This window comes from Leucoraja erinacea, unplaced genomic scaffold (genome assembly GCF_028641065.1).
Source record: "Leucoraja erinacea ecotype New England unplaced genomic scaffold, Leri_hhj_1 Leri_192S, whole genome shotgun sequence".
NCBI lineage: Eukaryota > Metazoa > Chordata > Chondrichthyes > Rajiformes > Rajidae > Leucoraja > Leucoraja erinaceus.
The window spans coordinates 132,111-157,454 of record NW_026576093.1 but is presented as its reverse complement, the minus strand read 5'-3'; the positions used below and the strand labels follow the sequence as shown (position 1 = coordinate 157,454).

At 47.7% G+C, this 25,344-nt stretch overlaps 2 protein-coding genes across 3 annotated transcripts in view; one reads left to right on the top strand and one right to left on the bottom strand.

Annotated features, from left to right (window-relative positions):
- Positions 1-25,344, bottom strand: part of LOC129716236 (anoctamin-3-like) — a 139,348-nt gene that overhangs the window by 22,587 nt on the left and 91,417 nt on the right. For both annotated transcript variants that reach the window (XM_055666114.1, XM_055666113.1), the window contains exons 13-14: positions 24,283-24,379; positions 17,948-18,008 (exon numbers count right to left, since the gene is read on the bottom strand). In XM_055666114.1, the coding sequence (XP_055522089.1) occupies positions 17,948-18,008; positions 24,283-24,379 (158 nt within the window). The remainder of the gene's footprint in view (positions 1-17,947; positions 18,009-24,282; positions 24,380-25,344) is intronic.
- LOC129716237 (mucin-15-like) lies at positions 4,786-18,152 on the top strand. The gene is made up of 4 exons (XM_055666115.1): positions 4,786-5,159; positions 11,493-12,276; positions 14,302-14,466; positions 17,644-18,152. Exons 2-4 carry the CDS (start codon positions 11,532-11,534, stop codon positions 17,796-17,798), a joined length of 1,065 nt encoding a protein of 354 aa, XP_055522090.1. The 5' UTR covers positions 4,786-5,159; positions 11,493-11,531; the 3' UTR covers positions 17,799-18,152.

Sequence of the window (25,344 nt, the reverse complement as noted above, 5' to 3'; positions counted from 1 at the left end):
CAATCTACCTTCCAGTATGCAACGTTTGTCAAATGACAGGCATGACCTTCGTCCCATCAAGTCTACCCCTCCATTCAATCAAGGCTGATCTATCTCTCCCACTCATCCCCCATACTCCTGCCTTCTCCCCATAACCCCTGACACCCGTACTAATCCAGCATCCTCCCCTACAATCAGTCTGAAGAAGGATCCTGACCCAAACACATCTATCGATATTCTCCACAGATGCTGCCTGCCTGACCCGCTGAGTTACTCCAGCACTCTGTGAAACGTCACCTATCCATGTTCTCCACAGATGCTGCCTGACCAGCTGAGTTACTCCAGCACTCTGTGAAACGTCACCTATCCATGTTCTCCACAGATGCTGCCTGACCCGCTGAGTTACTCCAGCACTCTGTGTCCACTTTTGTTCTCATGTTCTCCACAGATGCAGCCTGAGTGGCTGAGTTACTGCACTCTGTGAAACGTAAATGCCACGTGCCCACAGATGCTGCCTGACCCCTTCTTCTAGCACTCTGTGAAACGTCATTTCTTAAAAATGTATACCCTTCAATCTTGGAGAAAAAGTGGAGGGTTTGGGGGATTTTATTTTTCAGAGCCCCTGCCCCCATGTTAAAGTCTCAACCATCATGTCTGTAGAAGCAGGTGCTCGACCCGAAATGTCACCAAAATTCCTTAGCTCAGATCCACAGATGAACTAGGTGACCCGCTGAGTACTCCAGTACTCTGTGAAAGGTCATGGAGAGAAAAAATGTATATTCGATTGCTTGGATGCAAAAAGCCACAGGTTTGGTTAATTGATTTATTTTTCAGAGCCAATGCAGTGATGTTAAAGTAGACATCAACCATTAATTATGTGGGTAGCAACTGCAGATGCTGGTTTTAACCAAAGATTGACACAAAAAGCTGGAGTAGCTCAGATGGGACCGGCAGCATTTGTGGAGAACATGGATAGGTGACGTTTCACAGAGTGCTGGAGTAACTCAGCGGGTCAGGCAGCATTTGTGGAGAACATGGATAGGTGACGTTTTTCACAGAGTGCTTTTTCAGACTGAAGAATTTCTGGTCGAGGCTGAAGGGTCTCGACCAGAAACGTCACCCATTCCTTCTCTCCAGAGTTGCTGCCTGTCCCGCTGAGTTACTCCAGCTTTTTCTGTCTATCTTCGGGATCAACCGTGAATTCCTTGAATGGCAGAACACATTTTTTTCTTCTTCTTCTTGCGTATGACGTGCACAGCCTAAAGTTGTCGGACAACTTGTTCTATTTGATCTTATTTGATTATGCGCGGCAGGTTAATTGCATTTGTCGAAACAGGGCGGGCCACGTGAAGGTTGCAATCTTCCACTCAGAACGTACTCAAGCAGATGAACGAAACATTCCTGTTCTAATCCACTTGATGTAATGGCAGTGAAACCAAACTGGGTAAAGGAGGTTTGTGATTCATTAAGGTCAAGAAACATCGGAAGTATAAACCCTTAGCCTCCACACCTACACTCTGACGTACTGAAGAATTCAACTTCCAGTAAAAGACACACCCCAAATGACATAGTATTGCAATTCAGGATTCTACAAGCCCTTCAAAAAAAGGAGTCCAATAATTTTACAACAATCTGAATTCAACTCAAAGTGTGATGCGCATTTGATGACACTGGGCCCGCACTCGCTGGAGTTTAGAAGAATGAGGGGGGACCTCATTGAAACTTCTCGAATAGTGAAAGGCCTGAATAGAGTGGATGTGGAGAGGATGTTTCCATTAGTGGGACAGTCTAGAACCAGAGGGCACAGCCTCAGAATAAAAGGATGTATCTTTAGAAAGCAGATGAGGAGGAATTTCATTTCGTCAGAGGGTGGTGAATCGGTGGAATTTATTGCAGTGGAGGCCAAGTCAGTGGATATTTTAAGGCAGAGATCGATCTTTGATTAGTAGGGGTGTCGGGGGTTATGGGGAGAAGCCAGGGGAATGGGGTTAGGAGTGAGAGATAGATCAGCCATGATTGAATGGCGGAGTAGACTTGATGGGCCGAATGGCCAAATTCCGATTCTAGAAGTTATGAATTTACAAAGTATTTTGGTAGTTATAAATTTGGCCCTGCAGCACCAGAGACTCTGGTTCGATCCTGACCACGGACGCTGTCTGTATGGAGTTTGCACGTTCTCCCCGTGACCTGCGCGGGTTTTCCCGAGATCTTCGGTTTCCTCCCACACTCCAAAGACGGACAGGTTTCTAGATTAATTGGCTTGACATAAATCTAAATTGACCCTAGTGTGTGTGTGGGATGATGTTAGCGTGCGGAGATCGCTGGTCGGCGTGGACTCAGTGGGCCTGTTCTGCGCTGTATCTCTAAACTAAATCTCATATTTCACTTGGGTAGTTTACACCCCAGCGGTATGAACCTTGACTTCTCTAACTTCAGATAGCCTTTGTTTTCTCCTCCATCCCCTCCCCCCTTCTTCTCCCGTCTCCACCTACATTCTATATGTGTCCCGCCCACTCGCCTCACATCAATGTGAAGAATGGTCTCGACCCAAAACGTCGCCCATCCCTTCTCTCCAGAGATGCTGCCTGGCCCGCTGAGTTACTCCAGCATTTTGTGTCTACCTTCGATTTCACCAGCATCTGCAGTTCTTTCTTACTACTGTAAACTGAACTGAAAGTGTAAACTAATCCTGAAGCCGCGGTCTGCGGAGCTTCTAGCCGCGGGCGTGGGGTGGGCTTTCCATCGCGGAGTCTGGGATCGCCGGTGAGGATCTCCGACCGCCGGCATGCGGCCTATAACATCGTGAAAACGCGGTCTCCGGTAGGAAGCGGCCGATTTGGGACCTCCAAGAGTGTCCGTCCGTCCTGACGTCGGAGTTTGGAGCATCCCGACGAGAGGGCCTGTACATCGAGGCGGCGAATGCGGACGGTTCATGCCCCGACCACGGATGAACAAAGGAGGAGGACTGGCTGAACCTTGTTGTCTTTCGCCACGGTGAAGAATGCTGTGGTGGATGTTTGTGTTCAATCATATTGTGTATTGTGGGTTCTTTTATAAGTGTATAGGGCCTGTCCCACGAGCATGCGACCTGCATGCGGCAAGCGCGACTAAACCGGAAGCGGGGGCAGCGCGGAGGTCTAGTGAGTGACGTGAAGTTCGAGCGAAGTCCCACGGGCGTGCGCAACATCAAGACGCTGCGTACGGCTTCAAGACGCTGCATACGGCGTCGAGGCGGCTGCGGGCCGGCAGGACGTTGCCGCGCGGCATTTTTTAACACGGTGAGTTTTTCAGAGCCCCGCGCGATGTTGGGACCAGCTCCGCACAACTCCATACGGCTCCGGCGATCGAAGTGGGACCGGCTCCGCGAGGCCGTGCGGCTCAAGCGACCACGTTAGGTCGCGCTTGCCGCATGGAGTCGCATGCTGGTGGGACAGGCCCTTCCTTAACGCTGCTGGCAAATTCATTTCACTGCACCTTCGTGTGTATGCGACGAATAAAATTGACTTTGACTTTGATCTCGCCTGTGTGCGTGGGTTTTCTCTGCGTGCTCCGGTTTCCTCCCACATCCCAAAGACCCGTGGGTTTTGTACGTTAATCGGCCCTCTGTAAATCGCCCTGTGTGTGGGGGAGTGGATGAAAATGTGGGATAACGGAGAACTAGCGTTTCTGCGGCTATGGTTTTTGGAGACAATGATCCATTTCTGGGAGTTCCGCCACTTCAACAATTGAACAAAGTTTACAATTTCTCCTTTTCATTGGATCCTCAGGTTACGTGTGGTTCTGAGGATTAAAACGGAACTAAAGTACTTGTTTAATTGTTCTGCCATTTCTTTGTTCCCCATTATGAGTTCTGCCATTTCTGATGGTAAAGGAGCTACAACAGCCATACATCCTGTAAACAGGCCCTTCGGCCCGACTTGCCCATGCCAGCCAAGGTGCCCCATCTATGCTAGTCCCACCTGCCCACATCCCGCTAAACCTTAGATAGACACAAAGTTCTGGAGTAACTCAACAGGTCAGGCAGCACCTCTGCAGAACACAAAAATACAAAATTATCAAAGAGCAGAAATATACAGAAAACTCAATTCACCAGCATTTCTGAAAATGTATTTTTTTATCCTCTTTGACAAAAGGAATTATTTGTTTAAGTGTTTTGGCATTTCTTTGTTCCCCATTATGAGTTCTCCCTTTTCTGATGGTAAAAGACATGTCAAAGTCTTCTACAATACATAGAGTGGATGTGCAGAGCATGTTTCCACTAGTGGGAGAGTTCAGGACTAGAGGGCACAACCACAGAATTATAGGACGTTCTTTTAGGAAGGAGATGAGGAGGAATTTATTTAGTCAGAGGGTGGTGAATCTGTGGAATTCTCTGCCAATGATGGCTGTGGAGGCCAAGTCATTGGATATTTTTAAGGCAGAGGTAGAGAAATTCTTGATTAGTGCGGGTGTCAGGGGTTATGGGGAGAAGGCAGGAGAATGGGGTTGGGAGGGAGAGATAGATCAGCCATGATTGAATAACAGAATAACTGGATGGGCCGAATGGCCTAATTCTACTCCTATCACATATGACCTTATGACCAATCACCTCTTTGAAACACCCAACAAGTCTGAAGAAGGGTTTTGGCCCGAAACGTCGCCTATTTCCTTCGCTCCATAGATGCTGCCTCATCCGCTGAGTTTCTCCAGCACTTTTGTCTACCTGCGATTTTCCAGCATCTGCAGTTCCTTCTGAAGCAACGTGACCTCCACAGCCGATTGTGGCTCTGAATTCCACAGGTTCCCCTGGGAGGCCATCTGGCCCGCAGAGCTATACCATGTCTCCCTTTGTTACCCGGTTGAAAATATGTGGTCCACAAATATGTCTTTGAGCGCACAAGCTTTGGGGAAAGTACCTTTGCTTGGTCAGAGGCGGGGAACTAATTAACTGAATCCAAAGAGTGCACGTCACTCAGATATTTGGTTGCAAAACCTTGCCTCCTTGCCTCTTGGAGAGGGTGGAGGCGGTCCGCGTACCTGTAAGTCAATACCATCAGATGGGCGGTGAAGGGAACAGGTTTATCTGGTTGTGACTGCGTGAAGAGACTGCACCTGCTCGATAAATCCATTCACCCAAATAGTCGGGACTTCGAACCACAAACAATTTCTTTCCCCCTTTCAATCCGCTCATCTCAAACAAGGTAAGTAAATCTTATCTCTACTGTCGTGTTGAGTCTGAATTAGTTTTGGACTTTGGAAAAACTCTCTTGCTGAGTAAAGTTGCTGCTCATTAGTAAATCAGTGCTGGCTGCACTTGCTGTTTATCACAGTTTTGTTTAGTTTAGTTTAGCGACACAGCATGGAAACAGGCCCTTCGGCCCATCGATCCCGCGCAGGCCAGCGATCACCCACCCACACCAGTTCCACCCTAATGCTACACGCCAGGGAACATTTACTGAAGATATTGCATTGTTCAAATGTTCACATTTTCTCGTCGTGATATTATCGACAACTGTCAGGTGTAACGATGTCTTCAGGAATAATGTGAAACATATAAGGTTGTTAAGGGTTTGGACACGCTAGAGGCAAGAAACATGTTCCCCATGTTGGGGGAGTCCAGAACCAGGGGCCACACGCAGTTTAAGAATACGGGGCAAGCCATTTAGAACAGAGACGAGGAAACACTTTTTCACACAGAGAGTGGTGAGTCTGTGGAATTCTCTGCCTCTGAGGGCGTTGGAGGCCGGTTCTCTGGATACTTTCAAGAGAGAGCTAGATAGGGCTCTTAAAGATAGCGGAGTCAGGGGATATGGGGAGAAGGCAGGAACGGGGTACTGATTGGGGATGATCAGCCATGGTCACATTGAATGGCGGTGCTGGCTCGAAGGGCCAAATGGCCTACTCCTGCACCTATTGTCTATTGTCTATCGCTTAAGAAAGAACTGCAGATGCTGGAAAAATTGAATGTAGACAAAAATGCAGGGGAAACTCAGCGGGTGAGGCAGCATCAATGGAGCGAAGGAATAGGTGACGTTTCGGATCGAGACCCTTCTTCAGACCCGAATCAACAAAGTTAATGTGTGTAGTGTTTTGTCAACAGCACCATAGACCCGGGTTCGATCTCAACTACGGGTGCTGTGGTGGTGGGTTTTCTCCGGGTGCTCCGGTTTCCTCCCACACTCCAAAGACGTGCAGATTTGTAGGTTAATTGGCTTCGGTAATAAAATTGTGAAATTGTCCCTATTGTGTGTGTGTGTGTAGGATGGTGTTAGCGTGCGGGGATCGCTGGTCGGCGCGGACTCGGTGGGCCGAAGGGCCTGTTTCCGTGCTGTATCTCCAAACTAAAGTCTACGACTGTTTTTCATGAGAAACCTGCTGAGTTGATTGAGAAATACACAAAGGGTTTATCGATGAAAGAAATCTTTGCCGATGTTTGTGTTCTCCGCGAGCTGTCATCTACGCCCCGCCCCAGCCAAATCTATTCTATTGTTACGATTCAAAGACGCAGGATCGCATTAGCTGAGCAACAAACAACGATAATCACGCCCCAAACATTCCCACAGCCGGAAAATCTATTCGCACCGACCAATGATCACGATTCACGCTTAGCATTTTCCAGGATCGCATTCACAGCTTAAGGATGAGAAATCCTTTAAAACCGATAATCGAAGAACTTTTTCCCACAACAGTGGTCAGTTTTACTCTCTTAGAGGGTACATAGCGTTCATTGGCTATATTTAAGAGGGAGGCCCCCGGCCTAAGGGGGGTCCGTATGGAGAGAAGGCAGGTACAGGACCAGTTGGATCCATGATCCATGGCGGTGCAGGCTCGAAGGGCCGAATGGCCTCTACTCCTGCACTATCCTATGTTTCTATCCTACACACACACACACACGCAGTCGAGGGAAAATTTACAATTTTACCGAAGCCAAATAACCTGCAAACCCGCACGTCTTTGGAATGTGGGAGGAAACCAGAGCACCTGTTGAAATCCCAAGCCAGGTCACGGGGAGAACGTGCAAACTCCACACAGACAGCACCCATAGTCAGGTTCGAACCCGGGTCTTATGAGGCAGCAACTCTGCCACTGTGTCACCCTGTTTCTGTCTTAAGAAAACATATGTCAGTGCTAAAAGTTGGCAGATATGATTTGGAACCTGCTCGAACTTGCTCACTTCATTGCCGCTGCCTCCCTGTCAATCTGTCTCTCACACGGAGTTCTTAGTGTGAAGATAAAAGCTTACAGCCACACATTAAGTATGTAGTGTGCCTAAATTAGTCTATATCTTATTAAAGTAAATAGTGAAAGCTGAAGCTATTACAGGAAGAAGGGGGTGTGGGTGCTGGTTTACAGTGAGTGACACGGAGTGCTGGAGTAACTCAGCGGGTCAGGCAGCATCTCTCAATGTGAGATACACAAAAATGCTGGAGAAACTCAGCGGGTGCAGCAGCATCTATGGAGCGGAGGAAATAGGTAACGTTTCGGGCCGAAACCCGCAAGGAAATAGGCAACGTTTCGGGCTGAAACCCTGAAGGAAATAGGCAACGTTTCGGGCCGAAACCCGGAAGGAAATAGGCAACGTTTCGGGCCGAAACCCGGAAGGAAATAGGCAACGTTTCGGGCCGAAACCTTTAAGGAAATAGGCAACGTTTCGGGCCGAAACCTTTAAGGAAATAGGCAACGTTTCGGGCAGCATTTTTTGGAAGGAAATAGGCAACGTTCCTTCAGGCCGATCTCCCAATGTGATCAGGCTGATCATCCCCAATCAGTACCCCGTTCCTGCCTTCTCCCCATTCGGGCCGAAACTATCTTTAGGAAATAGGCAACGTTTCGGGCCGAAACCCTTCTGGGCAGAGAGGCCCGAAACGTTACCTATTTCCTCCGCTCCATAGATGCTGCTGCACCCGCTGAGTTTCTCCAGCATTTTTGTCTACCTTCGATTTTCCAGCATCTGCAGTTCCTTCTTAAACACCTCCCAATGTGATCATGGCTGATCATCACCAATCAGTACCCCGTTCCTGCCTTCTCCCCATATCCCCTGACTCCGCTATCTTTAAGAGCCCTGTCTAGCTCTCTCTCGAAAGCATCCAGAGAACCGCCCTCTGAGGCAGAGAGTTCCACAGACTCCCAACTCTCTGTGTGAAAATTGTTTCCTCGTCTCCGTTCTAAATGGCTTACCCCTTATTCTTACGCAACAGAAGGCTTTTCACTGTATCTCGGTACACGTGACAATAAACTAGATGTTTGATGAGTGGAGCAATCAGTGAGTGATATTGGACGATAACTATATGTGAATGCATTTTGTTGTCTCTGTACTGTACACTGACAATGACAATTAAAATTGAATCTGAATCTGAATATACTCTGCCCTTGTGAAGAAATGCGCATGATTTGCATACAATGATGCCACGTAGAATTGTAATATTTCACAATTAAAAACAGAAAAATAATTTCCCAGGAAGATTGGTTTGTACATTTCCTCTCTCCAGTTTCTCCTGGAGTTGCAACAAAGAGGAGCAAAGTAGCAAACTCGAACCTGTGGGTAAATACTTACCTAAACGGTCCGATCTTTCAGGCTTGTCGCGGGAGCTCACGTCGCGGGAGCTCACGTCGCGGGAACTCACGTCGCGCACGCACGCTGGACGGGTTCTTTGGTCTATGTGTTTGTAATGTATGGCTGCAGAATCGGCATTTCGTTTGGACCTCAAGGGGTCCAAATGACAATTAAATGTATCTTGTATCTCTTGTAAATGACCCAGTAAGTAACATGAATTCAGTTCAGTTCATTGTCACGTGTACCGAGGTACAGTGAAAAGCTTTTTGTTGTGTCATAACCAGTCAGCGGAAAGACAAGAGGTGGATTGCAATCGAGCCATTTACCGTGTACATGATAAAGGGAATAAAAACGGGCAAGATAGGGTACATTTACATTTACACCAAGCCAATTAACCTACAAAGCTGCATGCCTTCATAGTGTGGGAGGAAACCGAAGAACCTTGAGAAAAACCTCGCCGGACACGGGGAGAACGTACAAACTCCATACAGGCAGCACCCATAGTCGGGACCAGAATTCATAACAAGAGCAGTTGAGTATAGGAGCAAAGAGGTCCTTCTGCAGTTGTACAGAGCCCCAGCTGAGACCCCACCTGGATTATTGTGTGCAGTTTTGGTCTCCAAATTTGAGGAAGGACATTCTTGCTATTGAGGAAGTTCAGCGTAGGTTTACGAGGTTAATTCCCGGGATGGCGGGACTGTCGTATGCTGATAGAATGGAGCGGCTGGGCTTGTACACTCTGGAGTTTAGAAGGATGAGAGGGGACCTTATTGACGCATATTAGATTATTAAGGGCCTGGACACGCTAGAGGCAGGAAATGTGTTCCCGATGTTGGGGGAGTCCAGAACCAGGGGCCACAGTTTAAGAATAAGGTGTAGGCCATTTAGAACGGAGATGAGGACAAACTTTTTCCACCCAGAGAGTTGTGAATCTGTGGAATTATCTGCATCTTGAAAGCATCCAGAGAATTAAGCTCATTAAACTCATTGTTCATTTCTCTGGATGTTTTCAAGAGAGAGTTAGATAGTGCTCTTAAAGATAGTGGAGTCAGGGGATAGGGGGAGAAGGCAGGAACGGGGTAATGAATGTGGATGATCAGCCATGATCATATTGAATGGCGGTGCTGCCTCGAATGGCCGAATGGCCTCCTCAAGTTCAAATTCAAGTGAGTTTATTGTCACGTGTCCCTGTATAGGACAATGAAATTCTTGCTTTGCTTAAGCACACAGAACATAGTAGGCATTGACTACAAAACAGATAAATGTGTCCATGTACCATGATATAAATATATACACACATGAATAAATAAACTGGTATAGTGCAAATAACAGAAAGTGGTTATTGATAATCAGAGTTTTGTCCGAGCCAGGTTTAATAGCCTGATGGCTGCGGGGAAGTAGCTATTCCTGAACCTGGTTGTTGCAGTCTTCAGGCTCCTGTACCTTCTACCTGAAGGTAGCAGGGAGATGAGTGTGTGGCCAGGATGCTGTGGGTCTTTGATGATGATGCCAGCCTTTTTGAGGCAGTGACTGCGATAAATCCCCTCGATGGAAGGAAGGTCAGAGCCTGCACCTATTGTGTATTGTCTATAACGTGGGTCTCCGGCGCTGTGAGGCAGCAACTCTACCGCTGCGCCTCCGGGCCGCTGCGCTGCGCTACCAGGCAGCATCTGTAGAGGGGAATAGATGTTTCGGGTCGGGCCCCATCTTCGGATTGATGGAGAAGAGAAGGGAAAGCTCGGAGAGGTAGGAGTGGGCAAGTGATAGGTGGATACAGGTGAGGAAGGGTGATCGATAGATGGGCAGAGAAAAGCTAGGGGTGAAAAGGAGACAAGAGGGTGATAGAACAGAAAGGAAGAGGCGGAGAATACCTTTGGAAAGTATGGGTTACATTCCAAGGAAACCAAAATGGAATCCTCTTACGATGTAGATGCAAGGAACTGCAGATACTGGTTTGCAAAAAAAGTGCTGGAGTAACTCAGCTGGTCAGGCAGCATCCCTAGAGAACAGCGGTAGAGATGCTGCCTCACAGCGCCAGAGATCCGGGTTCGATCCCGACTACGGGTGCTGTCTGTACGGAGTTTGTACGTTCTCCCCGTGACCTGCTTGGGTTTTCTCCAAGATCTTCGATTTCCTCCAACACTGGCAAGACGTGCAGGTTTGTAGGCTAATTGGCTTGGTGTTAATGTAAATTGTCCCTAGTGTGTGTGTGTGTGTGTGTGTGTGTGTGTGTGTGTGTGTGTGTGTGTGTGTGTGTGTGTGTGTGTGTGTGTGTGTGTGTGTGTGTGAGTGTGTGTGTGTGTGTGTGTGTGTGTGTGTGTGTGTGTGTGTGTGTGTGTGTGTGATAGTGTGAATGTGCGATGAGCACTGGTCGGTGTGGACTAGGTGGGCCGAAGGGCCTGTTTCCATGCTGTATCTCTAAACTAAACTGCAGTAAATCATGGGTAGGTGATATCACTGGAGATGCTGCCTATGCTTCCAACATTGGAATAGGACAATCACTCTGAAGAAGGCTCCCAAACTGCAATAGACAATAGGTGCAGGAGTAGGCCATTCGGCCCTTCGAGCCAGCATGGCCATTCAATGTGATCATGGCTGATCATCCCCAATCAGTACCCCGTTCCTGCCTTCTCCCCATATCCCCTGGCTCCGCTATCTTTAATAGCCCTATCTAGCTCTCTCTTGAAAACATCCAGAGAACCTGCCTCCACCGCCCTCTGAGGCAGAAATGTCACCCTATCCAGGTTCTGTTTCAGTTTAGTTCAGTTTAGCTTACTGCCGCGTGTACCGAGGTACAGCGAAAAGCTTCATGTTGCGTGCTAACCAGTCTGTGGAAAGACTGTACATGATTACAATCGAGGCGTCCACAGTGTACAGATACAGGATAAGGGAATGCTGGCGATCCGTTGAGTTACTCCAGCACTTTGTGTCTTCTTTATGGGATATTCACAGCCGTGCCTAATCCGATGATGTTTTGCAGGATTCAGTCCAGGGGAGAATCGCTGAGGGAGTCGACACAATGGAATTGTATCTAATGGTTTTAATCACCTCTTGTCTAACCTGCCAACTCTTGACCATTGGAAGTGCCCAGTCGTCAACGGTACCAGCAACAGCTTCGGAGAGTTTGACCACATCTGTCAACACCAGCACTGCTGCACCTTCTGCAGAGCCAACCAGCGGTCCTGACTTCACCCTCGATACCACCACTACCAGTGAGGCCTCATCAGAGGGCAGCACTACTGTGTCCATGTTAACAGTAAGCAGTCTCAACGATACAAGTCTCAACCACACGACAACTGTATCAACAGAAACCACCAGCGATCTGGATACATCAACCGCGAATGCCACCATCACATCTATGGTGACCAGTAGTCGACCCACCACCGACAGCACGCCAACAGGAGACACAAGCGCCACAGACTCTGTGCCAACGGGAGCCGGCAACAGTTCCACAACCGCCCCGGACAACCACAACAGTACAATGTCACCAAACGCAACTTCAATGGCCTCACCCTCACCAGCCTCACCCACATCAAACGCAACCTCACCAGCCTCACCCACATCAGCCTCAACCTCACCAAATTCAACCTCACCCTCACCAGCCTCACCCACATCAAACGTAACCTCACCCTCACCAGCCACAGGCCCAACGACCAACAGTACAACAATGCTGCGGTCATCGGCAGCCGCGACACCCCCCAACACGTTCACTACTTTCACAACCATCAATGCAACTAACGGGACGACAACCAACAACGGGAAAGGTAATGCTTGTAAAATGAATATTGAATGGATATTTTATGAATGATGTATCTTCTCGGCTTTGCTCCCGCTCGCTAACCCCGACGCATAAACGGGGCGGCAGGGAGGCGCAGCGGTAGAGTTGCTGCCTCACGCCGCCAGAGACCAGGGATCGAACCCCGACCACGGGTGCTGTCCGTATGGAGTTTGCACGTTCTCCCCGTGACCTGCGTGGGTTTTCTCCGGGCGCTCCTGTTTCCTCCCACACTCCAAAGCCGTGCAGGTTTGTACGTACAGCTGTTTGCTGATGAAATAGAACTTAAATGAATAAGATGTTCGTAAAACAGTATTAAATGACCTCCCCTTTATTCTAAGACTGTGGCCCCTGGCTCTGGTCTCGCCCAACATTGGGAACATTTTTCCTGCATCTAGCTTGTCCAGTCTTTTTATAATTTTACTAGACCAAGTGCAGACCCGTTGGGTCTGTTCCCCCAACGTGCGGTTGTGGGGGGGGGGAGGCGGCATGCAGCATCACACACTAACTACCCCCCCCCCTTCCGCACTCACGCAAATAGAGGGGAGGAGGGGGGGAGGAGGGGAGGGGGATAGAAAGAGAAAGGGAGAGAGAGAGAGAGAGGGGGGCAGCAGAGAGGGGGGGAGAGGAGAGAGGGGGTGGAGGAGAGAGGGGGGGGGGGGGGGAGAGAGTGGAGGAGGGGGAGGAGAGGGGGGAGGAAGAGGGGAGGGGAGGAGAGAGGGGGGGGGGGGTGGAGAGGGGGAAGGGGGGGGGGGGGAGGAGGAGAGAGGGGGGAGGAGAGAGGGAGGGGGGGAGAGAGAGTGCCTTTTTACTTCAACCCAAACCCAAACAACCATTTGCAGGCAGTGCTTTTTTACCTCTAACCATATTTTCATTTTCAAACCAAATTAAGGGTACTCACAGTGCTGTAGACATTTGTCAGTGTCATTCAAAGGTCTGATTGAGGCACACCACTTGTAGAGACTGATTGAGGCACACCACTTGCAGACACTGATTGAGGAACACCACTTCCTGATTTTATAGTCCCTCCCCCTTGCTGCCAGCGGGAGCAGCAGAGAGAATGGAGAATTTTGTAAAATCATTAATATCTCTGTCATATTTCATCGACGGGAAAAATCCTCGGCACACATGCGGCGGAGGGGGGAGGGGGGCTCTGAGTGAGGTGGCCAAAAATGACGGCCGTAGGTGGCGGCGTTCTCTCGGAAATCACAGCACAGATCGCCAAAACCGGTCAAGAACAGAGTTTTAGTAATATAGATATGTTTCTATAAGACACCCCCTCATCCTTCTAAACTCCAGTGAATACAAGTCTAGTCTTTTCAATCTTTCCTCATATGACAGTCCCGCCATCCCAGGGATCAATCTCGTGAACCTACGCTGCACTGCCTCAATCACAAAGATGTCCTTCCTCAAATTAGGAGACCAAAACTGTACACAACAAAGATCCTATAGCGGAGCAAGATAGACCACTGCTGCTAAATGCAATGGGGCTGACGTGTAGTACGCAACGGAACGGAACGTGGGCCTTTATTTCATCCATTTCCGTAACCGGACCCGACCCGACTCGCAGTGCAATCAACGTTGCGGGGGAACAGTTTGTGTTAATAAATTAAAATTCTGAAAATGAGGAGAAGATTTTTACCAAATAACTTTTATTTTTACGAGGATGTTTCCGTAACCGGCTTCCGTCTCCACACTAGTATCCAACGGGATCTTTGGTGCGGAGACGGAAGCCGGTTACGGAAATGGGGCCGAAAATGACCCACGAATCTGCCCATGACCGTACTATGTCTTTTTCGTCGAGTGGACCATCTTGCTCGCTGTAGTATCTTTGGTACACAATACTCCAGATGTGGTCTTACCAGAGCCCCTATACAACTGCAGAAGAACCTCTTGACTAGTATACTGAAATCTTCTTGTTATGAAGGCCAACGTATCGTATCATATCGTATCGTATCATACCAAGCCAGCATTGTGCTAATTTGTCACTATTGTTAATTCCATGTTGTTCTAGATCTGAACGCCATTCGGCATAGAGGAGGTGTGATAATTGGTGCCGTGCTGGGCATCGTTCTGGGAATCCTCCTGGTGTTGCTCCTCGCTTACCTATACTGTACCCACAAAAAGTCGGACAACATCGCTCATCGCAGGTTGTACGAAAACTTCCCCAACGAACCGGGTAAGCAGTCAATAAAATGCCGCGTCAAAATCAGTTTATTGTCACGTGTAGCGAGGAGCAGTGAAAAGCTTTTTGTTGCGTGCTAAAGGGCCTGTCCCACTGTACGAGGTAATTCAAGAGTTCTCCCGAATTTCCCCCGATTCAAACTCGGAGAATTACGGTAATGGCCGCTCGTAGGTACTCGGGGCTCTCGTGGACATTTTTCAACATGTTGAAAAAAATTCACGAGCTCACCGCGTTTCCCGAGTACCTGCCATTAGCGTTACGAGCCGCTAAGAGACGTCCCCGAGCTCTGATGTAGCCGCTACGTACATTCTATGTACTTACCATGAGTTTGATTTTTTTTTTTAAACTCGGGAGAGCTCTTGTGTAAACTCTTATAGTGGGACATGCGCTTAACCAGCCAGTGGAAAGACTAAGGTAGACAAAAAGGCTGGAGAAACTCAGCAGGTGCAGCAGCATCTATGGAGCGAAGGAAATAGGCAACGTTTCGGGCCAAAATCTTTCTTCAGACTCATGACGTCTTCAGACGTCTGAAGAAGGTGCCAGAGAGTCTGGAGCTTAGATACCATATTCAAGCAAAGAATGGGAAACCTTGCAAGCCCTGTCAATCTGGTGCAAAATGCATAGAATGGATTGGATGGCTGCAAACCAGACAGACACCTTGTAAATAGTTGTGAATAATGTTGCAGAGTCTGCCTCTGCCTAGTGTTGATTGGATGATGTGTTGAGTCTTGTCTGAGATATCTGTTAATCAGGGTAAATGTTTCCAAGTTGACTTCATCTCGAAGTCCGTTGTGAATACAATGTATTGAACTGTTGTATCATTGGGTTAGGGAGATGCCTGTTATGTATGGGGTTAATCAATATTTGTAACTGGGTGATTAAGAAACAACCCCCATGTGGTTCGGCCCCTCGAGGTCCCGGGACATATAAAAGTCCCTGGTCACGAGGCTCAGGGTCGATCTTCTGGAAGAGCGCTCAAGACCACGTATCCTCCTGGAGTGTCTCTGTCTGAGCGAGGCCTAGAGGACTTGAACAGATAGACGCCCTATACCTGTCTATCGAGAGGGACAGATAGAGGTGGCATGATTTGTGACGCACCTTTGGAAAAGTAAAATGTAGTTGTTTCAAGTGGTTGATTCAGTGTTTTTACTGAAACTAGACTGGGGGGAAGCTTAGAATCGAGCAATTATCACCCATAACCCCTGACACCCGTACTAATCAAGAATCTGTCTTTCTCTGCTTTAAAAATATCCACCGACTTGGCCTCCACAGCCTTCTGTGGCAAATAATTCCACAGATTCACCTCCCTCTGACTAAAGAAATTCCTCCTCATCTCCTTTCTAAAGGGAAGTCCTTTAATTCTGAGGCTGTGACCTCTTGTCCAAGACTCTCCAAAACATCCACTCCACATCCACTCTATCCAGGCCTTTCATTATTCGGTAAGTTTCAATGAGGTGCCCCCTCATCCTTCTAAACTCCAGCGAGTACAGGCCCAGTGCCGACAAACTCTCATCATAGGTTAACCCAATCATACCTGGGATCATTCTTGGACATCTCTCCAGAGCCAGCACATCTTTCCTCAGATATGGGGCCCAAAATGCCTCACAATATTCCAAATGCGGCCTGACCAGAGCCTCAGTGTTACACCCCTGTTTTTGTATACAAGCCCTCTTGAAATAAATGCTAGCCTTGCGTTTGCCATCCTGACTACTGATTCGGCTTGCAAGTTAACTTGTTGGGGCCTTGAGGCCTGACAACTCAGTCGATGTGAGCAGAATACCACGAACAAAACCCACAATAGATTAAACATAGAATTTGGGAAGAATAACCAATAAAAATGTCATTTACCCGATTACAAAATAATGGGGCAATTTGTAAGCATCACTGGGTGTTTTTTTAATACTTGTTATTACATGGTGTCACGATTCGTAAGAGAACAGCCCACACAAAACTGCTTTTGAAAAGGAACGGAGACAAAAGAAAATGGTATTATCGTGATTCTGGAGACGTAATTAACTGCAGTGCAGAAAAAACAATAAATTGCCACAAGTCAAGTTGATACATTTTCAGAAAAAATATCAATGAACAAATCTTTAAAGTGGAGGCCTTGATAAAGTTTGATGTTAGAACTTAAGGTCTGGATAGAGTGGAAGCGGAGAGGATGTTTCCACTAGTGGCAGAGTCCTGGACTAGAGGCCACAGCCTTAGAATTAAAGGGTGTTCTTTCAGGAAGGAGATGAGGAGGAATTTATTTAGTCAGAGGGTGGTGAATCTGTGGAATTCATTGCCACAAAAGACAGAGAGAGTACACACAGAGAGTTGTGGAATTCTCTGCCTCAGAGGGCGGTGGAGGTCAGTTCTCTGGATGCTTTCAAGAGAGAGCTAGATAGAACTCTTAAAGATAGCGGAGTTAAGGCATATGGGGAGAAGGCAGGAACAGGGTACTGATTGTGGATGATCAGCTATGATCATATTGAATGGCGGTACTGGCTCGAAGGGCCGAATGGCCTACTACTGCACCTATTGTCTATTGGCCATAAAAGGTTGTGGAGGCCAAGGCAGAGATAGATAAATTTGTGATTAGTACGGGTGTCAGAAGTTACGGGGAAATGGCAGGAGAACGGGATTGAGAGGAAGAGATACATCAGCCATGATCGAATGGCGGGGTAGGCTTGATGGGCCAAATGGCCTAATTCTGCTCCTATCATTTATGAAGGCCAATAAAATTGGGTGGATCATATCCAAATTGTAGGTGGACAAAAAGCTGGAGAAACTCAGCGGGTGCAGCAGCATCTATGGAGCGAAGGAAATAGGGCAACGTTTCGGGCCGAAACCCTGAAGGAAATAGGCAACTAGGCAGAGGCAGACTCTGCAACATTATTCACAACTATTTACAAGGTGTCTACCTGGTTTGCAGCCATCCAATCCATTCTATGCATTTTGCACCAGATTGACAGGGCTTGCAAGGCCTCCCATTCTTTGCTTGAATATGGTATCTAAGCTGCAGACTCTCTGGCACCTTCAGTCTGAAGAAAGATTTTGGCCCGAAACGTTGCCTATTTCCTTCGCTCCATAGATGCTGCTGCACCCGCTGAGTTTCTCCAGCATTTTTGTCTACCTTCGATTTTCCAGCATCTGCACAGTTCCGTCTAAAACTCTATTTCGTTCCAGTTCTTCGGCTGAACACAGACGACGCAGTGGAGTTCAGGTACCAAGACGGAGCGGCCTACTACAACCCCACCGCCCTGAATGACCGCAACGAGTCGCTCGGCAACGAGAATTACGGGATACAGATGGATGACATGCCCAACGAGATTGTGGCGTAAACCTCCTTCCCCCCCAGCGTAAAACACAACGAGAAGCAAAAAATTAAAATTCGCCAGAGAGACTGAGCAGGACAGTAGCTACGATACGATATAGGTGAGATGGGAGCGAGCGTGGGGGAACGTTTGTGCGAATATTGACAAAGACTCACCCCACAGCGCCATGAAAATGGCAAAGAAAACCGTGCCTCCATTGTCAAACAGGTGCGTCATCTGATGAAAGAAAAATATTATCCTGTTAAAGAAACTGCTCCCAATCTGTACACACACACACACCCACATTTACACTGGTGGACAAAAGAGCTGGAGAAACTCAGCGGGCGAGGCAGCGCCTATGAAGTAGAGGAATCGGGTCGAGACCCTTCTTCAGACTGATGTGGAGGTGGGGGAGGGGCGGGAACCCGCCCCTCCCCCACCTCCACATCAGTCTGAAGAAGGGTCTCGACGTCAGTCTGAAGAAGGGTCTCGACCCGAAACGTCGCCTATTTTCCTTCGCTCCATAGACGCCTCCCTCCCCGCCCGCTGAGCTTCTCCAGCATTTCCATCCACCTTCGGTTTTCCAGCTTCTGCAGTTTCCTTCTTCGAAGGTTCAAAAGTTCTTTACTAGTCACAGACACCATTTGGTGGAGTGGAATGTGTATTGCCGTTGCAGCACATTTAAAAAAAAAAGAATACAACATAATAATAATAATAATGAAGAAAGAAAAACGATCAATTTTTTCACACAATCTCTGCTATGGAGAGCGAGCATTTTTCAAGTTGGCCAAAGTTAACGGCGAGGACTATGCCCTTCAATGTTCCGCTTAACATGGCATAGTTCACAGAGTCACATCGATATTTAACAACCTATCATCGGAAGGCGTAGCCGTTGACGAGGCTGTTTATTCAACAATTATATTCTATCCCCGTCGGTACTGGTGAACCTATTCCGACTCGGTAGCACGAACGTGGTCGGACGATATTCAGCGCCACGGAAGACGCTGTTAAGACTTTAGAGATGTACAGCGCCGACACAGGCCCCTTCGGCGCGCCGAGTCCGCGCCGACCAGCGATCACCCCGCACCCTAACGCCATCCGCCACACACTGAGGACAATTTTATAACTCACCGAATCCGATCAACCCTACAATCCCGCACATCTTTGGAGTGCTGGATTAAACGGAAGAACTCGGGGAAAACCCATGGGGAGAACGTGCAAACTCCGCACAGACAGCACCCGCAGTCGGGATCGAACCCGGGTCTCTGGCGCTGTGCGGCAGCAACTATATTTGTGTACATACGATAGCATAGTTGACAGGGTTACATGTATATTTACGTTCCTGTTAGATGGCACTTAACTTGGATGGGAAGACTTAGGTGTTGATGTCAATGTTTATCCGACAATTGAATCCTAACTGTGTCAATACTGCTCAACCTGTGATCGCGGTGTAGCAGGAATATGTTTGTATGATATTCACCGTCACAGGAGGCATAGAATCTGTAGAGTGTACACCAATGTTATGTTTAATTCACCGAAGAAAGGTACAAAATGCCGGAGTCACTCACTCAGCGGGACTGGCAGCGTCTCCGGAGAGAAGGAATGGGTGACGTTTCGGGTCGAGGCCGAGACTGAGACTTCAGACTGAGAGTCAGGGGAGAGGGAGACGAGAGATAATGGAAGGGCAAGGTGTGAAAACGAGAGATCAAAGGGGAATGCGGGTCAAGGTTCATAATTAGCGGAGGAGAGCGTGACAACGAGGCGTAGAAACGGTAAAATTTAATCAGGAGGACAGAAGTAATCGGAGAACCAGGATGGGGGAGGGATGGAGAGAGAGGGAAAGCAAGGGCTACTTGAAGTTAGAGAAGTCAATGTTCATACCGCTGGGGTGTAAGCTGCCCAAGTGAAATATGAGGTGCTGCTCCTCCAATTTGCGCTGGGCCTCACTCTGACAGTGGAGGAGGCCCAGGACAGAGAGGTCAGTGTGGGAATGGGAGGGGGAGTTGAAGTGTTGAGCAACCGGGAGATCAGGTAGGGCCGAGGCTGATCATAGGTTGGAAAGATTTATGGTTGGTCACAGCTACATTTGATTTAACATTTTTACCTTTCTCGAGGTACACTGCATCTCATGTGCAGTCACATTTAATGCTATTATTTTTAAAAATCGTTGTTGCCTCAATTTTACAACATTAACGTATGTGTGCTTTCTCATGTTCATTGGCTTCATTGAAGTAATGTTCCCTAACATAAAAGACATTTTAACTCAGAGTGACGTTTAACTGCCTTTGTGTGCTGTATATTCCCCAGCTCTGGGTCAAAATACCTGCCCCAACTACCTCCTATGGCAGCTCGTTCCATCAACCCACCACCCCCAGTATGACCTTTCTGTCCTGGGCCTCCTCCATGGCCAGAGTGAGTCCCACCGCAAATTGGAGGAGTTCCGAATGACTCAGAAAACACTAAACGTTAATAATAATAAAACATTAATGATAAAACATCATTGATCAAGCATGTGAACCAACAAAATACCAGATCAAAGGGAGGCTACAGATTTTTGGCTGTTGAGTAGAGCAACTACTCGTGGATAAAAACTGTTTTTATGTCTGGCTGTGGCAGCTTTGACAGTCCGGAGTCGCCTTCCAGAGGGAAGTGATTCAAAGAGTTTGTGGCCAGGGTGAAAGGGGTCAGAGATGATCTTGCCCGCTCGCTTCCTGGCCCTTGCAGTGTACAGTTCGTCAATGGAGGGAAGGTTGCAGCCAATAACCTTCTCTGCTGATCGGACGATTCACTGTAGCCTCCAGGTGTCGTGCTTGGTGGCTGAGCCAAACCAGACCATGATGGAGAAGGTGAGGCCAGACTCTACCATGGTCGTGTAACCAAAGTTAGACCGTGTCTGTGCAACTAAGATTTACGTTTCATGAACTGAAGATATAATTGTTCCTCTAAAGTTGCAGTTTCGAGTTATTCCAATAATCCATAAATCAAAATAGTATGCTAAGCAATTTGAGTTTTATGCACAGATGCATCAGAAGCTTCAATTTATAAAGTATTAAAATGTGCCGTTTCATCGGACTGAAACAAAACGGACCGCAAGGCCAGAAGGCTTCCCGACTGTGGGGCGCGGTTGTGGACTGTGAATGCAGCCGGAGGCCTTTATCACGGCGCTGTGGTCTCCATGCTCTCCTGGATCGCTGCATAGAAACACGGGCCCGACACAGCTGGGGTGTAAGCTACCTTTTTTTTTTAAATTATTATAATAATCTTTATTGTCATTGTACAAGACAACGAAATTTTGTTGGAGCAGTCCTCCAGCTGCACAGGAATATGAGTATAAAAATACGTTTAAAAAAGGACTATTAAAAAATTAGACTATAAACATATAGGAGTATGGGCGGGTGTGTGAGAGAGAGGGGGGGGGGTCGGTGTGGGAGGGGGATAGAGTTCAGTAGTGTCACAGCTCTATGGTAGAAGCTGTTTTAGTCTTGTCGTGTGGGCGCTCACTGTCAGTATCGTCTTCCAGAGGGCAGGGGGGTGAAGAGGCAGTGTCCAGGGTGTGTGCTGTCTCTAATGACGCCCTTGACCCTCCGGATGCAGCGGGTCCGGTAGATGTCTCAAGGGGTTGGACAGGCTAGATGCAGGAAGATTGTTCCCGATGTTGGGGAAGTCCAGGACAAGGGGTCACAGCTTAAGGATAAAGGGGGAAAATCCTTTAAAACTGAGATGAGAGAAGAACTTTTTTCACACAGAGAGTGGTGAATCTCTGGAACTCTCTGCCGCAGAGGGTAGTCGAGGCCACAGTTCGTTGGCTATATTTAAGAGGGAGTTAGATGTGGCCCTTGTGGCCAAGGGGATCAGAGGATATGGAGTGAAGGCAGGAACGGGATACTGAGTTGGATGATCAGCCATGATCACATTGAATGGCGGTGCAGGCTCGAAGGGCCGAATGGCCTACTCCTGCACCTAATTTCTATGTTTCTATGTTTCTATGTTTCTATGTCCTCCAGTCTGGGGAGCTGGGTGCCAGTGATCCTCTCCGCAGTCTTAATGACGCGTTGGAGAGCTTTCCTGTTGTCTGCGGTGCAGCCAGAGTACCATACTGTGATGCAGCATGTGAGAACTGACTCGATGGCTGACCCGTAGAAGCTCACCCAATTGAAATATGAGATGCTGTCCCTCCAATGTGTGCTGGGCCTCACTCTAACAGTGGAGGAGGCCCAGGACAGAACGGTCAGTGTGGGAATGGGAGGGGGAGTCGAAGTGTTGAGCAACCAGGAGATCAGGTAAGTTTAGGCGGACTGAGCGGAGGACTTGAAAGACAACCTTTAGCTACAAAATTTGGAAAATAGTTCATGTGTTCGAATGGCTTTTCACTGAGCGTTCTTCATGCATTAATACATAAAGGGAAATTACACATCCAGTCGCATTAGATCCATTCAGAAATGATGAGCTAATGGATTTCAAGTGTAAAATGCTTGATGTGAAAACTGTGTTCAATGCCACTTTCTAAAGTCATCGCAAGTAATTAGACAGAATGCAGAAAATGGAGAACTATGTCCCACAATGAGGTTCTAATCAAAAGTCCATTTGCCTAAACACCTTTTTCCATTATGTTGTTGCCTTTGAGGATGTTGTTTGCATAAATAGGGAACGCAATAGACAATAGACAATAGGTGCAGGTGTAGGCCATTCGGCCCTTCGAGCCAGCACTGCCATTCAATGTGATCATGGCTGATCATTGGGGTGGGAGATTGCAACCTTCACGTGGCCCGCCCTGTTTCGACGAATGAAATCAACCCGGCGTGCACAATCAAATAAGATCAAATAGAACAAGTTGTCCGAGAACATTAGGCTGTGCACGCCATAGGCAAGAAGAAGAAGATGGCTGATCATCCACAATCAGTACACCGCTCCTGCCTTCTCCCCATATTCCATGACAATGTTACATGAAATGGGTGCCTCAGGATGGGATTTTGTGAGCAGATTTTAAAGTCAAGAGTGCTTTTTATGACAAAAATAGAAAGATGGAATTCTTACTTGCAGAAGTACAACAGAATATGTAAACATAGTACACTGTATACAATATAATAAATGAATAAAAAATGTCTACATATATACACACACACACACATATATATTCACACACGCAGATATACATGTGCACACACACACACACACATATATTCACACACACACACACACACACATGTTCACACACACAGATACATACACACACACACACACACACACACACACACACACACACACACATATATATATTCACACACACGTAGATATACATGTGCGCACACACACACACACACACACACACATATATATTCACACATGTAGATATACATGTGCGCGCACACACACACACACATACATTTATATTTATGTTTACACAAAAAATCGAACTAATTTTGTGTCTATCTTCGGTTTAAACCAGCATGTGCAGTCCCCTCATACACATGCACCATATTATTCCTGGCTCTGAGAAGTTCACAGAGAATGTAAATGTTTGCTTTGAGCTAAACCACAACATGTGTGAAAGGAAAGACTTGGCCCCACCCTCACCTATTTGGAAACAGTTCAACTCCCATGTTACAACTCTACCCCAAGACAGATTAAGGTGTCGCAGCGGTAGAGTTGCTGCCTCGCAGCACCAGAGACCCGGGTTCAATCCTCACTACAGGTGCTGTCTGTACGGAGTTGGCACGTTCTCCTCGGGACTGCGTGGGTTTTCTCCGGGATCTCCGGTTTCCTCCCACACTCCAAAGACGTGCAGATTTGTAGGTTAATTGGCTTGGTATAAATGTTTAAATTGTCCCTAGTGTGTGTGGGATAGTGTTAGTGTGAGGGATAGCTGGTCAGTGTGGACTCGGTGGGCCGAAGGGCCTGATTCCCCGCTGTATCTCTAAACTAAACTGAACAAAGTGTAAGAAATGGCTCAAGGAGATATCTGATGTATAGACCAACTCAGAACCAGTACATGTAGCTCATATACGATTTGAGGCACTCTCTAAGGTATACACAAAATGCTGGAGTTATTCCAGCACTCTGTGAAACGTCACCTATCCATGTTCTCCACAGATGCTGCCTGACCCGCTGAGTTACTCCAGCACTCTGTGAAACGTCACCTATCCATGTTCTCCACAGATGCTGCCTGACCCGCTGAGTTACTCCAGCACTCTGTGAAACGTCACCTATCCATGTTCTCCACAGATGCTGCCTGACCCGCTGAGTTACTACTCTGTGAAACGTTACCTGTTCTCCACAGATGCTGCCTGACCCGCTGAGTATCAAGACCTGTAAGATAAAGGATAGGTGACGGTTTCGGGTCGGGACCCAAAGGGTCCCGACCCGAAACGTTACCTATCCTTTTTGTAACATAGATGCTGCCTGACCCGCTGAGTTACTCCAGCACTTTTGAGCCTTTTTCTTGGTAAACCAGCATCTGCAGTTCCTGGCTTCCACAAGGGATAGGCTAACGAGGATGGTGTAAGTTTGTTACCTTTGCGTAGGCACAGCTTTCACTCAGCATCCAGTAAGAACAGTTGCGTTCGCACATTGGACACATGAGGGTATCATTGGCGTCACAGATCTCCTTGCTGGAAAGAGAAGATAAAATAAGCATCAGGAGATCGCACGATGCACAACGTGATGAAGGTCCCAACAATTCCCAAACCTCCATCGCGGCTTTGTGACTTATGTGCCCATTCTCTGGCCATTCACTCCTCAATAACCACCCAAGGCAGAACGTTAGGCCGCGTTTCAACCGGGTATAGGTCATGTAGGGATGCCAACGGTCCCGTATTAGCCGGGACATCCCGTATATTGGGCTACATTGGTTTGACCCGTACGGGATTACCCTGTGGATGAGTGTGAGGTTATGCATTTTGGTGGCAAAAACGGGAAAGCAGACTATTATCTCAATGGTGGCCGACTAGGAAAAGGGGAGATGCAGCGAGACCTGGGTGTCATGGTACACCAGTCATTGAAAGTAGGCATGCAGGTGCAGCAGGCAGTGAAGAAAGCGAATGGTATGTTAGCTTTCATAGCAAAAGGATTTGAGTATAGGAGCAGGGAGGTTCTACTGCAGTTGTACAGGGTCTTGGTGAGACCACACCTGGAGTATTGCGTACAGTTTTGGTCTCCAAATCTGAGGAAGGACATTCTTGCCATAGAGGGAGTGCAGAGAAGGTTCACCAGACTGATTCCTGGGATGTCAGGACTGTCTTATGAAGAAAGACTGGATAGACTTGGTTTATACTCTCTAGAATTTAGGAGACTGAGAGGGGATCTTATGGAAACTTACAAAATTCTTAAGGGGTTGGACAGGCTAGATGCAGGAAGATTGCTCCCGATGTTGGGGAAGTCCAGGACAAGGGGTCACAGTTTAAGGATCAGGGGGCAATCCTTTAAAACTGAGATGAGAAGAACTTTTTTCACACAGAGAGTGGCGAATCTCTGGAACTCTCTGCCACAGAGGGTAGTTGAGGCCCAGTTCATTGGCTATATTTAAGAGGGAGTTAGATGTGGCCCTTGTGGCTAAGGGGATCAGAGGGTATGGAGA

Coding starts and splice junctions, on each gene's coding strand:
- LOC129716237 (XM_055666115.1), top strand. CDS start 11,532: ATGGAATTGTATCTAATGGTTTTAATCACCTCTTGTCTAACCTGCCAA. Junction 12,277..14,301: donor GACAACCAACAACGGGAAAG/GTAATGCTTGTA, acceptor ATGTTGTTCTAG/ATCTGAACGCCATTCGGCAT. Junction 14,467..17,643: donor AAACTTCCCCAACGAACCGG/GTAAGCAGTCAA, acceptor ATTTCGTTCCAG/TTCTTCGGCTGAACACAGAC.